Raw genomic sequence first — 16039 nt, forward strand, 5'->3', positions numbered from 1 at the left:
TTCAGAAGCAGCACCTGTCTTTTAAATAAAGGCTAGCATTTCTAATAAAGTATTTCTTTAGGCTTACTTTCTGGTTTCAGTCCAGAAACATTTCAGACAAAACAATTTAGTATAAAATACGCTGCAGTGAAATACTGAAATGTTCAAAGCCGGTCAGAGACGTAATGCTTTCACATAAGATTGCAAAACACATTGCATTTTGCGTTCTAGACGCACTCCACTTTTTCGTGCTTTACTCCAAGTATCTTTCACTTAAAGCACTATTATCTGCAGAACCAGAAGATGTTCCATCATGACACACTACAGCCTCTAAGCTGTTAGTCATTTGTTATGACAAAGGTGTGATTGGTCAAAACAAGACAAGAGGCGTGGTTTCTCTCGGCCTAAACCCCTACATGCTTTATTTCAGTTCTAGGTGTCGTCGAGCTCAAGAGCTAGACGGGGAAAATACACACAGCGCCCACACAAAGACAGACCCCCACACACGTGCGCTGTCTCTACCTCTTTTTCTCTCTCTTTCTCACACACACACACACACACACACACACACACACACACACACACACACACACACACACACGAGCCCAAGTGTGCGCGGGGTCTGTAAGCGAAGGCTTTAAATTATCAGAATATGAGTCAATCACTGCGCAAATAGAAAATGTATATGATATAGTAAGAAAAAAAAAGCTGTAAAATATCATAGTTTACAATAATTCTTCACATTCAAAGGCTTTACATTTCAAAACATACACAGCAAGGCCCTCGAACATGACTTCAATCCAAATGATTTTCATATATTAGAATTTAAATAACACAGAGTAGATGGGCCCGAACAGAGAAGCCCAATAACCTTATACAAGAATAAAAATACAAAACCCGGATCCAAGAGTCACCTTGCTCTACTCAACCTCCAAGTTCAATATTACATCAACTATACATCACAGTCATCAGTTACCAACCAGGAAGTGGAGACACTGTCATACACACACACACGCACACGCACACACACGCATGCAAGGACAAAGGTGTCCATACATGCATACACACATTCGCACATGCCTATGTCCTTCTGGTTAAAAACACACGTGAGAAGGAACCCCACCCACCCACACACACACACACACTACAATCTCAAGGTGTCTCAAGACACCTGTGCATGCACGCTTGCGCACCCACTCGCACACACACACCTGGTCATGTCTCCACTCAGAAACATACACACAGTCAATATCCCATTGCAGACAATTTGAAGGAAAAAAAAAACAAACTGAAAATCAGTCGCGCAATTGGCTCAGAGCCTTGGGTGATGGATTACCCTCTAGAACTACATTACCCATAGTTCTGCAGTGATTGTTGTGGTTTGGTGATGATTCAGGTGGAGTTATTTCCTGTAATGTATACTTTTGTTCAAAGAGTTTTGATTCAGAACACAAACAACTTGAGGAGCAGGATCTCCCACCACAGAAATTCAAAACCACATCCTCCAATCAGATCAGCCAGACCAGCAACTGTGGCCAATGAGGGCAAAGGACCTGCCTTAACTCTAAATACAGACCAATCAAACAGAGGGGACACACCCCCTGTATACACTGAGATCCTGGGGTAAAAGATTGTGTTTGTATAAGACAGTCTCTCAGAGGATAGAGAGAGAGAGAGAGAAAATAAGATAGAGAAAGAAAAGATAAAGTGAGATACAGCAAGGGTTGAGTAAAAGTGATAAAAAGAGAAACAAATTAGAAAGTTGACTCTACAAGAGGTGTGTATGTTCTGTGATTGGTCAAAAGGCTGCTGGGGGTGTGGCCGTAGTGGAGAGCTCCTATAGGCTGGGGCTCTGGTGTTTGTGGTAGATCTTCCTCCATACTTCGTGGATCTTCTTACACCATTTGTCAGCGTTGCCACTTGGGTCCATCAAATAGTAGGTCCGGTTCGGCTGTGAACAATCGTTTTAAAATCAGGACAAGTACAAGAGGCAGGTAATAAACCAATAGAAAGATAAAATTAAAATGAACAATAAAGTAAAAACACCTGCCCTGGTACGAACAACAACCAGCCACCTGTGACTGGACAGTAGCTATTGAGTGACAGGTGCGCGGTTACCGTGTGAACAAAGAACGTTTTGAAGTTCTTGGCTTCAGGTCGGAGCTCCGGGGACCAGGGGATCTCCCCCTTCAGAACCTTGTTCACTGGGTCCACATAATACAGGTGGGGGCCTTCAGTCAGAAGCAGCTGCCGGCGCCGTGCAAACAGACCCTAGGGCAAAGGGGACAGGCAACACAAAGAGACCAGTCAGCCCTACTGCTTGCTGCATAAAGTAGGCACTGTCTGCACCAAGCCAGCAACTCACTTTGCGCTTGTCGACAGGGCCCATCTTAAGGATGAGGTTGTTCTCCACAAACTGGTGCCTGAAGTAGATGTCAAAAAGCAACTGTCATTCATTGGATGGAGAAACGACATGCAAAATGATTTAACAGTTGTGGATTCTGGGCGCCTGTTTTAGCCATGCAAGCTTCTTCTCATGGGGCTCTTTCCACCTCATTACACATCATCTCTACAAATGCAGGCGTTATGCGAGTGTGTGTGTTGTCCACACCAGGGATTCACGGCGCCCTGTTTGTCCAGAAGGAGGCGTTTCTCCTCTTCACTGAACTGCAGGTCCAGCTCCATGCTGTTACTGTCCAGCTCATGTATATGGATGAACTGATCCACGCTGGGGGCGGGGTTACATACAGGAAGAGGATTCTCAGTGGGTTCATCCACAGAGGAGGTGGAGCCAGGCAGGGCCACTTGCATGCTGCTAAACTGGCTTAAGAGATCATCATACTGAGAGAGAGAGAGAGAGAGAGAGAGAGAGAGCCTAATGAAAAGTCCCAAAAGCATCAGTTTTAGCAACAACAACCAGCTCTGTGTTTTTGTGCAGCTTGTTTTTAATACACTGTGATGGAGACTGTCACTTAGGAAGGCACATGTGTTTACTGTGCCAGAGATTTGGCTCTTTGTTCTGGTGTTCAAGTGCATAACTGCCTGGAAGATGCGGGTTTGAGACCATGTTTGTCTGCTGCCTTCAGCCTGTGCTATACGGTTAATTAAGGTTTGAGTGAACAGTTTAGAACACCGTTTGGGCCATGTGGAACAATATGGAAAAGGCTTTGCAAAAAGCTCTGCTGACTCAGAACCAAGCTCGTATGCTTCCTGACACAGTTTTCTATTGGGTGCACTTTTTACAGTTTTCTAAATGCCTATAGAAAAGAAGCAGAAACCAGTTAGGCATTTCACTTATAACAGACCTAGCTCCCCTCTCCACAAAGGAATGGACTAAAGCAATAAACAAACAAACAAACAAACAAACAAACAAACAAGTATTGATGTCGAGAAACACCCTCCCAACAGCCTTTGTTTTTCTCCAAGGCCCCACTACACCTCCTCCTGTGCCAGAAGCCGAAGCTGAGACAGTGATTGAAGCCCTCCAAGCTCTGAAGGCGTTGCTGTATGCAAATATGGCTTACGTTGCCGTAGCAGTCCTCGTCATCCTCAGACATGGCAGGCAAGTAGGGGGTAAGTTTGGGCGGAGTCTGCAGGTGCAAGTCGTCCCAGCTGATAGATTCAAAAAAAGGGTGGGATTTCAGCGGCTCGTACCCGCCCATTTCCTCGCAGCCAATCCGCTTGCAGGGATCCAATAACTATTTTTTAAAAATTATGTAAAGACACAAATATCGTTAGTAGCTCATGATGGTGCAACGTGATATGTGGTCTATGTATGAGGGTTTTGTGTTTGTCATACAGAATATCTGCTGTCGCAAAGGTAATGTAGGGCATGTCTTAACTTGAAAAAGCAGCAGCTGTTGTGGTTACCTATGGTCACCATCTAAAATAAACAGAGTTGCTCACCAGAAGCTGTTCCACTAGATTCTTGGCTTTGGGGAAGAACTTCTCTGGAAACTCATACTCTAACTTTATAATCTTCTGGAATATTAGATATTCATTTCTGAGCGAGAAAGAAAGAGAAAGAGAGAGAGAGAGAGAGCGCGAGCATAATCGCATCCATAATAGTGGTACAGCTGGCTGATGTTTCGCCCTAATCTACACTGATTGGTGGTAAAGCCTTAGTAAATTGAACTTACCCTGCTCTGAATGGTGGTAACCCAGCGACCAACTGGTAAATAATGCAGCCTAATGCCCAGAGATCCGAACTGCCAAAAAACAGGGAGGGGGTGTTAATCTTTAAAAAAAAAAAAAAAAACTCAGTGAGATTAAGAAAACATAAAGCAGACACAGATAAGAGTGTGTGCACACCTCTTGCAGGCAGACTTCTCGGTGAGCAACTCTGGCGAGACGTACTGAGCCGTTCCCACAAATGAGTTTGCTCGAGCTGTGGACAGAAGGGTTACTGTCTGAGTATCTGACAGCTGAAGGCTGATTCATATGTGTGGCTATAGGGCACGGGCGCATGCACACACATACAACACACACCCCGGGGCAGCACGTTAGGCTGTGCTGCTAACTGAACCCGTCTGCCTTACACTGACGTGGATGCGTGGAATGACACACTTCATATAGATACAGGGAGAGGGACTATAAAAGTCGGGCAGTAATATAATACTCTCTGTGTCTGAGTATTTCCTGTGTGCACAGCACGGCGCTGCCCATATGTAGAAAGTGCCACCATATACCACTACCCTGCAGACGCATTCTAACTGTTTCTAGGCCTTGCACTGATCTGGGAGCAGTTGCAGTGAACTCTTATTCTGATTTTGGCAGGTGCTATGCGGTAGAGGTTGTAACTGCAGGGGTTGTAATTGCAGAGGAACTTTCTTAAGCTTCAGATATAAAGTCTTCCATTTAGCTGCTGTGACTGGCTAAAAACTTAAATTAAAGTAGCTGCCACTCTGAGGGGTCAACCAGTGCAGATCCACTGCTCTACCACAGTACATACATCACTTTAAGCTCAGAAAGTGATCCCAATAGTCAGTTTCTTTACTGGTCTGCACCATCTAATGGTTATATAAAATGAGCCAGTCAATTGTTTGTAACGTTGTACAAACACGTTGTCATAATGTGAATGTGTATTTAAACACCAGTGGTTTATCAGTGGTGTAGTCAATTCTGCTTGATTTCTGACTAAGAGTGAGCTAGCTTATACTCCTACGTGCCTGAGCATTATTCTGCTTACTGTATGCATACACAGAACTGCTAGTCTGCGAGTTGGGGTGTGTGTGATTCTCACCCTGCCTACTGTCGGAGGACAGCTGTTTGGCTGTGCCGAAGTCTGTGATCTGAATGTGCATTTCCTCACTGAGTAGAATATTCTCTGGCTTCAGATCTCTGCAGAAACAAACAGATACATCAAACCTTAAAATGTCAGCATGATCAGGCACCCACGCAGACACCCATGCCCCAACTCCAGGTCACACACACAGGCGCACACACTTCCCAGCAGCACTGGGGCTGAAATCTGAAGCGACTCGTCAAACATCAGCATTTCATTAACATATCAAACATTCAGATAGCTCAAAGAGCATAGTGCTGCAGTAGCAGAGGGAAAATATCTTATTGTTATCTTACATATTGTTTTATATATATACACACACACAACAATATGTAATATATAAACTTGTAAAACATAATATGTAAGATAACAATAAGATGACAGTTGTTTTCCCTCTGCTGCTGCAGCACTGTACTCTTTGAGCTAACTGAATGTACAGAAAATTGGAAGCTTTTAACAAGTTTTGTCCGGCCAGTTGAACACTGTGCACACCAATTTAACGTCCACACCCTGTTACTGGACAGAGGTTAAAATTCCCAGAGATTCCAGATGGCCCATGTGTTTTTAAAGACTACCGGTGCTGGAGGGACCTAAACATCTTAGCTTGGTACCTCATGGGATCAGAGCGCAGAAAGTAGCCACAGCCAAACATGCATCAGAAGCGATGATGACGGTTGAGTACGTTTAGTAAGCTACCGGCTGCTTTGGTATTTTTTTGTGTTAAAGAGGATGGCAAATTGCACTTATTTGAAGCCGTTTCTTATTCAAGAAAATATGAAAACAAATGGAGACCTTGTCTGCAAGTGGCAGGGTGACACTTTAGCAGTTTCAATGTAGATGAGTGTTTCTTTGAGTGAAATCAGCAATAACCCACTGCTCTGTCCTCTGGCTGAGTATTAGTCTGCCCTATTGTTTTGAACATACTTCTCCACAGGGGATTCGCCAATTCAAAACAAGGATGGTGCCAGCAACGACGAATGACTGCAGCGTCGTTCAAATGGCCCGACTCTCATCATGTTTGGATGGCAGAGACACAAGCAGTACGGGATGTGTTTATGTGCCCGCACGGGGCACCTTGGTTTCGGCGGCTGGAAACCTCGTGCACGTGTGCAACCAGGCACATGCGAGCACAAACACACGTGCCATCAACTAAACAGCCACCTGCACGTGTGTGCACACTCACCTGTGGATGATGCCTTTCTGATGCAGGTACTCGAGGGCACAGACAATCTCAGCTGAGTAGAAACGCGTGCAGGTGTCATCGAATGAGCCAATTTTACGGATGTATTTCAGCAGTTCTCCATTCTTAGCATAGCTCAAACCAAAATCTGACCCTGTGCTCAGAAAAACCTCATGAAATAGTAGTTAGTATGTATGCATGTATGTGTGTGTGTATGTGTATGTGTGTATATATATATATATATATATGTGTGTGTGTGTGTGTGTGTGTGTGTGTGTGTGTGTGTGTGTGTGTGTATGTATGTATGTATGTGAGATGTGTATTTGTCCAGTGCCTCCAATAAATTGTGTGAAATTACTGTTAAAAAAGCCTGTTATTTTTTATGTCATATGATTTAGTTTGATAGAGTAGCACAATTTGAATGGCTCTCTCTGTATAATAAAACCGATATAACCAGGTGTTCCACAAAGCTGGCAACACTGCACAGATAAGCAGTTTCTCTGCTCAGTCTCATGTTAGAGAGCAGTATTCTAACAACAGATTATATAGGTACACGAACAATAATAAAGTGAAGTACATGACAAACTATTCCACACACTAGTGAAGAACCATTATCCATAAGCAGCGACACATTGACACTGCCACCATAGCACAGCTGGACTTAGAAGTAAAAGCGCTTCCCATCGGTTGCACAGGTGTTTGTGGTTTTGAAAGAGAAGGATACAAAGTTTCTCCTCATCCTGGAAAGTGAAGTAGAGTTTGACAAAGAAAGGGTGATCCAGAATGGACATCACATCTCTCTCTCTCTTTACATACTGCGCCTTGTTCTCCTTCATGATATGGCGCTTCACTAGAATCTTAACTACACACACACACACACACACACACACACACATATACATTCCATCATACTCATATCTGCACAGGCTTTGTAAAATAATAACAGCAAACATGTATTCAGGTCAATAACTGTGTTAGCCTTGAAATAGCTAGCTTCTCCATGCAGTAAACGTGTACAAATAACTATCAAATTACAAATAATGATCAAATTAGCCTCCACTACATAGGAGGCTAAGGATGCCGCCATCAGGTGCCTGCATACAGTAACTAAGCTGATAGCATCCAATAATGCATAGGGCAGGAGGCTTATCTTGAGCTTCCTATAAACTGCCTTTACTTCCACTAGAAAACACCAAATGGTGATGGTGTGGAAGGGCAGAGTGACTCATGGAAGAATACAGTTCTTCTGAATCCATGCTGAATAGGAAAACACAATGAAGCTATTGAGGGGCCCAGTGACATTTTAAGTTTATTCCATTTTGGTAGATCCCTGTAGATGAGAAAGACCAGTGGTGAATATGAGAGCATTGTGAGTAAATCACTTACTTGCATACTCCTTCCCTGTTGAATGCTCTTTTGCAAGGACAACCTAGCAAGAAGGGAGAATTCAACAAATGCAAAATTAAAAAAAAAGTCTGTTTTAATTTTAATCTGCATGTCCTTAAATGTCCTTTCCTCCCTCTCATCTTTCCTTGCTGGCAATCATCCACCCAGGCATTCCTATAAAGGTGTCGTTAGGAAAGTTAACCAAATACGCACATCATCGACACTGCTGTAGCTGGAAATGAAAATATACGCACATCATCGACACTGCTGTAGCTGGAAATGAAAATAAACGTACATCATCGACACTGCTGTAGCTGGAAATGAAAATAAACGTACATCATCGACACTGCTGTAGCTGGAAGACAGCATTAATGAGTAAAAGACAAGAGAAGGCATGCATGTGTGTGTGTGCATTCATGTATGTATATTGAAATTAAATGTTTTACAGCAAATTATTGTCTCTTTGTTGGAGTAAAAACATTACAACATTTCGGTGCCTTGTGTCCAAATAGCGGCCTGGATTATGAATCCTGAAATTTAGGACGCATAGATCCAAAAATAATTTTACACTCACCCACGATAAGTACTGGGCCACCCTCTCTAATTACATGGAAAAAGAACCTTCCAGAAAAAGACTGATAGATTCAATAGGTAGTAATACATTGGAAAAAGCATGGGGAGAGAAACAGCTGCCGAGAGACATTTAGGTGAATATCAGCAGGTGCCACTGTTGTACAACATAAGGTAAGAAAAAAATTAAAAGCAAGTTTGCAGTGAAGGAAGGAGCAGGCTGACCAAAACGTTTCTGACCACAAATGGCGAACACAAAAGTGTTCAGTATAGGAGCCAGTAAAGTAGAGGATGACTATCCTATCTTCTCATTACCAGAAACTGATGGAGCTTACCACAATGCATTATCACTGCATTAGTGACAAAGATAGATTGGGCCATTAAATGTCACAGCTCACACAAGTGGGTCACACTTTAATGAGCAAATTTCTGTCTGGTTGGCTAATTATAACTCAGATTGATATTTGGATTTACCCAGTGGGAACTGGATAATTAAGACAACACTGAGATTAATTCAACATTCATAGACTACGACTGATGTTACATGTTTCCAAAATGGGCCACATACCATTCTAAACATTAGAATTCCTCAGTATTTTGTATCCATTTGTATTTTATCGTATAGGTGAAGCCTTGTCTAAGGCATTTTGTGTGTGGGCTAGTGATTGTCATGATACCAATATCTTTGTTTCGATATGGATACTGAAACATTATCACAGCATAGTGCTGTGAGGATACCAAAGTTTTTTGTTTTGATACCGATGCCTAATCATGAATTTCTATGCATTCCTACAAAAGGGGAAAGACTCAAATGTCATTATTATGCTTTACTTCAAACCTGGACGTTTTCAGAACCCCCCCCACAAACCTTTAGCATATTTTCCCCCCCATTTACTCTGTAAGAATATTTGGGTTATTGAAAAACACTATATAAATCTAACGTATTATTATTAAATAAAATCAAGCTATAGCGTTCAAGGAAAAATTACAATAGCCTAATCTGTGTTAACTAAAAAAGCAGCATAATCTCAAAACTGTTGAGTTACTGCTAACCCCATCCTTAGACTGTATAAACCCCCTCCCCCTTTTAAAACAGTGCTCGGACAGCAGTGCTGCCGTGTTTAGGGGATTCATCTTTGTTGTCTACTTTTAAGATGAAATATCTCCATATTCCATTTCATTTTCCCCCCTTTCTCTGTGAGTTCAAGTGTTGCTGAGGCTGCTGCCACCTCTTCAAGTCTAGTCTCTGAGAAAAACAAAAAAGTGCTATGCTCTCTCCACTCACCTCTCGTTTGCTACGGCTCACGTTACAAACTCAGCCAGGGTTGTTTCTCACAACATCACACACCAATAGCAATGCCACTGCTGTCAGCATTTTACTTAAAGAGGCAGATTCCTGTTCGCCAGATCAAATATTAATTTGAATAACAAAAGTATCAAGTGTTTGAAAATGCTGGTGTTTTCAAAACTTTTCAAAACTCTAGTACTGCAGGACAGTACAACTTTTTCAGTACCGTTATACAATGCAACACTAGTGTGTGCACAGAGAGACTGCAAATTTTCACTACATGATTACCATGGCCAAAAGAATGAATGATGATCTCAATGTTTGTAGAAAATTTGAACAAAAATATGTACAAGACGCTGCCCCTTTAAGAGAAACCAAACCCAACGATCCTGCACCGATCGTGCAGCTGCTTGGTGTCCGAGTAGTAAGGAGTAGACAGGAGAGAAGCGTATGAGCAGCCTACAGCTTCTGTAATATTACAGAATTTTGTGTTGTGTGTACATGACCTAAAGTGAGTACCTAACATTTGTCTAGTTAATATACACTAAATACGGGCACATATTGCAAGAGTTTAATTATTATTAGCCTATAAGGGTGTAATATGGTACTGATATTAGCATGTGTGTGATCTGGTATTGGTATTAAACTTTTGCTACTTGTCTCAGTGTTTCTGGTAGTATTTCCATCTACAGTTTGTTTAGTATTAACCTGTTCATAATTTAAACAATCACTGACGTGAATTTATGTTTGCTGATATTAGCTGTTAATCTAAAAGGTAGGCTACTAATACTATAATAAACTGTTCATAGCTGTAATGCTAACCAATGCCAAATTATATAATTGTTCCTTCCTTTCCTGTATTACTTCAGACCACAACACGACTCAGTTGTCACTACCTCATATGAAAATCATATGGTATTTCAAGCATTGCAAATGTCCAACTTTACCACACAAATATCTGCCCTAGTCACTGGTGCTGGATCATTTACAATATTATCGTATGTGTATTATTAACATATCAAAATTTTAAATTTTAAATATCGTATGTGTGTGTTGTACCGTAGAGAAGGAGCCCTCTCCCAATATTTTGCCAAATTTAAAATCCTCGGGCCGCTTCTTGCGTGGTTGAGTTGGCTGGGAGGGAGGGGCTGGACCTTCCATGCTGTTGCCGTGGAGACGAGGCGTGTCCTGCTGACCTCTTACCATGGATGGACAAGGGCAGAGACCAGAGGAGTGAAGGGGTGTAACATCATACTGAAAGAGAAAGAAACAGACAAGGGAGAGGAGGATGTCAAATTAATAAATCAGTGTAATCCATGAATGGAAACATGACAACACTACTGTTTTGTGTTTACAATAGTGGTGATTACCATACAACTCCATCAAAATCCTACCATACATAGCACGTCGTCACATTTCCATTCGACATCACTCATGGAAGCACAATTCAGGGCACTGTGGAATTTAAGCTTTTTTAACAGAATTTTAAGAAATTGAACCAATTAGAGAGCAGAAGATGATCAGCTCTTTCCATGTCTTGTGATGGCTGTATAAGGTAGTATGTGCCATCAGCTATTTTGATTTATTTTTTGTTTTCAAATAAAAAATTACTTGGGATTTCTGTCCTCAATAATGTATAAAATGCCTTAGTACTATGTAATTTAAAAAAGAAAAAAAAAAAAGAAAAAAAAAAGGAATTAGAAACTTTCACCAGTTCACAAAAAGGAAATTAATCTCATTCAAAAACAGGCATAAAATACAAGGAGACAAGTGCACTGGTAACATTGTGATGACAGACTAGGTCCCCTCATGATGGAGAATAAGTTAAAATGAAAATAATATAGTATCCTCAGCAAGGGGCTGATTAAAGAGAAGTAAGAAAATGCTACAAGACAATTTTATAAATAGTGACCGTCCCTTTCAGTTTAGGGCAGTGCATTGGACAGAGGTGGAGAAAAATGAATACTGTGTAGCTGAAACTTCTTGGTGCCTCTAAATTCAGTTACTCCTTAACAAGAGTGTTTCTTAAGCTACTGTGAGGCCATGAGGAACTGTGGCATAAACATATCTGAAGATGGTGTTCATGGGTCAAACATTTTTCAAACACTGTCCAGGAAGAAGTCATGACTGATAAGAGAAAAAGCAATTCTTGCGAGTGCACAAATCAAACACTGTCCTAAAACTAGGCCACACCACGTTCATGCTGTTGCTGGTAGTCAAGCGGGGCCGGTTTTACATTTTTGATGGATGTAACAGTGGTATGGTTTTAAATATGACTGTGGTAGGAAAACAGAGATGGATTTGTATTCAGTACTGGCATGGAACCGGCTTCCAACAGCAGTGGCAGGCAACAGGATGGATGAGAAGACAATTGGTGAAGAAATGCTCAATAGAATTCCATTTCCCTTCTGCCAGAAAGCGCAAACCAGAGAATGTCTTTGTCTTTGGGCAGGACAATGAACCAGAGCACACTGCCAGAGACAACTGGAAGAGTGTAACAAAGATAACTGTAAGGAAGGTAAGGAAGATAATTGCCCTTAGAAGAAACAATCAGGGCGGTTTTACTGCTAGATCAAGTTATCTAATCTCATAGCAGCCTACTCAATTCATTTTATCTACCCTACTCAAAATGATATAGATATATTTATCTAGATGTGGCACTTAAAAATAATTTCTGGATGAATTATAAATGAAATATCTAAACAGTGTGAATTTAGCTGTGTCAAAGCCATACTGGTGTAAAATATAATTTCCTATGCAACTCTTCTTGAAGTACATTGCAGTGATGGTTGAAAATGGGCCAATTAAGACAGTTATGGGTTGGGATTATATCAATGTATGGACTACAACATTATGGAGTATACCACTTAACCTCAAAAGCTGTATACAGAGTGATTTGAAAAGAAACATCATGACAAGCACTGGACAAGGGCCAACATCTTATAAGCATTTACAGGGTGGCAAAATATACCACCGCATAAGACATATGCAAAGATGTAATTGTCAATTTCTCCATTTCTTACATTTTCAGATGCTGAGATAAAATCAGGCATTTTATCAATTAGCTCATCTTATTATGAAAATGGTGGTGGTTCTGCCTTAATTGGTAAATTGTTGCCCAATTCAGTGACAGATAGTGTATCTAGTAATGTAACATAGCCTAATAGTTAATCTATGTATCTCACAATGCAATGAGTGTATACATGACGCAAGCAAAATGATTCATGGGTTACCTAGTCACACAGGCAGTCTAACAGATTTTTCTTTTCACTGAATAACAGTTTAACAGAATACAGTTTGTATCCCACAAACTGGCTACTGACTAATCATATATACGATGACGACTTTAGTTATGTGAGAGTGCTGATATTACCGACACTGACCTCAGCTCAAAGGTTCAACTGTCATCTGTGTTTATTAAGCAGCATAAAGGAAAATGCAAGCAGCTGACCAGCTTGGTAAACAGAGATGATGGCACCTGGTATCTATAAAACCATGTCTCACAGACATGGATGGAGTTTGATACAAGTCGCACTTTGTAGCCAACAAAGCACCTCATTTCACTGAAACTTAAAGTGATCAACTTCAAGACAAACCAAATCAATAGCCTTATAGTTAATATTAAATAACTTTATGACCCTGCCAATAGTGATACAGTGTGCCAAATACACAATTTACATGAGATAATGGTTAGAAGATGCAGACAGATGTGAGAAAATGACACAATCATGTAGTGTGAGTCCACAGTAACTAGCATATATCACCAACATAACTATAAAATGAACTTAGCATGAGGATATTAGATTTTTAAAACAAACGTCACCATATCTTGCAGTGAGCTTTCCATCACAATCCAAGGTACAAGCAAAAAATTGGGCACACAAGACGTACACTTCTGATGAAGCAGGCACTGTACTGAGCTGTATTTTAAAGTACTGAAAGGTACTACATGAACAAACTTCTTATTGTTATTATTATCTTTTCTAGCTTTCATAACTTCATAACAAATGACATAATACCTAATACTTTGCTCCTGTATACAAAACTAGGTTGTTTTTTCTTTTGTGTTTTGTAGACACTTCTATACAGGGCTGTCTGATCCACTTCCTGGGGTTTCTGTGACTGGAGACGTATATGTGAGCATGTGTTATAATGAAACATTTGCTTTCTGGAAACAAGCAAGTGGGTTTGCATCATCTGAAGCGTGTGTCATGACAATGGGGACCCAAAATGGATCGTTTTAGGATTGTGAAACACAAGCACATTTCTCAGAATACACACAAACATTTCACGGAACTTAACATTATATGTGAGAGCGTGCCATAAAGATGTTACTAACAGCAAATATAGAGAAAAGTCCCACTGAAACCTCAACCCAGATTCATATTTGCCAGCATATGTCAAGTGAATATGACAGACACAAGAAGGAGGAGTCACGTCAATATAGCATAGTAACCAAACTGAAATGATAGAATAAGTATTGTTGACAAGCCCAATAACAGCTCTGCTTTGCATTTACTGTAGAGGTTGTAGACATAAAATACCGAAAACGGGCAAATGCAGTTATATTTGGAATTGGACTAGATGTCAGAGTTCTCAGGCATCACGCTATACGGGGTGGGGCGGAAGGATTCACCGCATTTTCCATATGAATCCCTTAAAAGGTCGACCGGGAGGCCGGTAGCACGGCCTACAAGTGTATAGTGTCATAATTTGTCGTTAGTACACTATGATCATTATACATCCCCTGCCATTTTGTTATATGACGCTGTCTGTTGTAGCTATCGAGATCGGTGTTCACAGTCCAGTAGCTAAAATGACATGATTTGCACTTCACGTAAAAAGTCCAATCAAGCCAACACCACTTACCTAGCCTGGCCCCTTTACTTAATACGTCCAACTCGTAAAGCTACCTAACTGTGCCTGGAAGCCAGCACCTAGCTTTAACTCACAGGGGGCGCCCCTGGCTAAATTACTAAGGTGGCATTTTTAATTACAAAACTGGAAAAACGACGATATCGAATGGGTCAAGAAAAGGCGTAAGCTGAGAAGGCCAAACGGTGCTAACACCGATCTAGCTTGCGAGCTAATATGCTAGTCGTTTTGTGCTTTATGCCCATGACGCTAGCGGGAGGTAGCTAGGTTAGCTAGCCAGTGAAGAATAGCTAAACTGATGGGAAACCAACGCAGATGGCTATATGACCGAGGAGAGCTGCTATTAGCTACGGGTTTAAAAAATACATGAAGCTGTCATATTTAGTCAGAGTAAGATGCGACTCATAGGTTTACCTAAAATGACATATCACAACGCTATCTACACTAAGTGACTAGTGGTTAACTTCGGCCCGTCGTACCAGGGAATTAAGCGAGTTGATTTGAGTTGTTGGCCAGTTATCAAGCTCGGGACAGCCAGGAACAGAACAGTTTGTTTTGCCGCAATTAGCAGGCTAGCCATTTTAGGTTAGCAAGCTCTCTAGTTAGCTAGATAGGCTAGCTAGACAGCTGACGTGAAATAATAAAATGTTCGGCATCCATCCAATAGACCCCACCTACTAGTAACCGAAATTCCGAAATTAAACATGCATTCCCAGGGTTGAGTTAAACAACAACAACCCAATAACGACGGGAATAACATTAGGTTAGCTAAGTAGCAGCTAACGAAAGCTGCTAGCTAGTTACCTAACGTTTGCCTAGCCACCGAGGTTGAAATGAAGGCCTTAAGAAAATGTTGTCTAACAGCTGCCATACGTTATGCGCCGATCAACGGCTTCGAATCAGTATTGCGAAGACAATTCCAATACTCACGATCTGACTTGTGGCTCTTGCCATGGACGTTTTCCGCTAGTATTTATTTGGATTAAATAATTATAGAGCCTGTAGTCATGGCTGCCGCTGCGCCTTCATTTTACAGCTGTGACGTCACTCCACAACAATGTTACCGCAGTCAAGAGGTGCGGACGCTCCCCTGCGCGCGCCCTCACGCGCTCAGATCCGTTACTAAAACATGAAAAGTTTGCAAAATGTTTTTAACGAGCATTACGACCGTAATTTAATTTGAGGACGGCTGCTGGGTATTGTTAGCTGACTAAATACTGAATTGAACTATACAAGTGCTTTGACAACTTTATCTCAACACTGTGCTCAGAAAGTTAAACTTGTGCTCTAAGTCTATATTGCTACACAAAACACATCTACTCAAAGGTGGACAATAGCCACTTAATATTAAGCTGTTACTTTAACGAATAATGATTCAAATAGATGCAACAAGCCTACAAAATCAACCTGAACAGGAGTCAGAAAGTATTACCCCAACAACTACTGGTAAAAGTCCAACTAAGTTACCTATATAATT

General features: G+C 41.2%; 2 protein-coding genes across 4 annotated transcripts in view; both read right to left on the bottom strand.

The window, feature by feature from the left end:
• Nucleotides 1-372: 372 nt before the first annotated feature.
• The window catches only part of pdpk1b (3-phosphoinositide dependent protein kinase 1b), a 17341-nt gene continuing 1674 nt past the window's right edge, over nucleotides 373-16039 (bottom strand). The window contains exons 1-14 of one of the 3 annotated variants that reach the window (XM_027011718.3): nucleotides 15493-15650; nucleotides 10747-10941; nucleotides 7830-7872; nucleotides 7168-7305; nucleotides 6447-6591; nucleotides 5222-5319; nucleotides 4291-4366; nucleotides 4119-4187; nucleotides 3886-3982; nucleotides 3504-3677; nucleotides 2591-2820; nucleotides 2345-2402; nucleotides 2098-2250; nucleotides 373-1930 (exon numbers count right to left, since the gene is read on the bottom strand). In XM_027011718.3, the coding sequence (XP_026867519.2) occupies nucleotides 1817-1930; nucleotides 2098-2250; nucleotides 2345-2402; nucleotides 2591-2820; nucleotides 3504-3677; nucleotides 3886-3982; nucleotides 4119-4187; nucleotides 4291-4366; nucleotides 5222-5319; nucleotides 6447-6591; nucleotides 7168-7305; nucleotides 7830-7872; nucleotides 10747-10941; nucleotides 15493-15516 (1614 nt within the window). In that variant the 5' untranslated portion in view covers nucleotides 15517-15650 and the 3' untranslated portion in view covers nucleotides 373-1816. Of the gene's footprint in view, nucleotides 1931-2097; nucleotides 2251-2344; nucleotides 2403-2590; nucleotides 2821-3503; nucleotides 3678-3885; nucleotides 3983-4118; nucleotides 4188-4290; nucleotides 4367-5221; nucleotides 5320-6446; nucleotides 6592-7167; nucleotides 7306-7829; nucleotides 7873-10746; nucleotides 10942-15492; nucleotides 15651-16039 lie in introns of those variants that run through there. The other 2 variants (XM_081696252.1, XM_027011717.3) reach the window with 2 other exon arrangements.
• The window catches only part of tsr3 (TSR3 ribosome maturation factor), a 10458-nt gene continuing 10428 nt past the window's right edge, over nucleotides 16010-16039 (bottom strand). The window contains 1 exon segment of the mRNA XM_035531207.2: nucleotides 16010-16039. This exon segment is cut by the window's right edge and continues 1624 nt beyond it. The gene's annotated coding sequence lies outside the window, so the exon portion shown is untranslated.

This window comes from Electrophorus electricus, chromosome 14 (genome assembly GCF_041902795.1).
Source record: "Electrophorus electricus isolate QZ-2024a chromosome 14, ASM4190279v1, whole genome shotgun sequence".
Classification (NCBI taxonomy): domain Eukaryota; kingdom Metazoa; phylum Chordata; class Actinopteri; order Gymnotiformes; family Gymnotidae; genus Electrophorus; species Electrophorus electricus.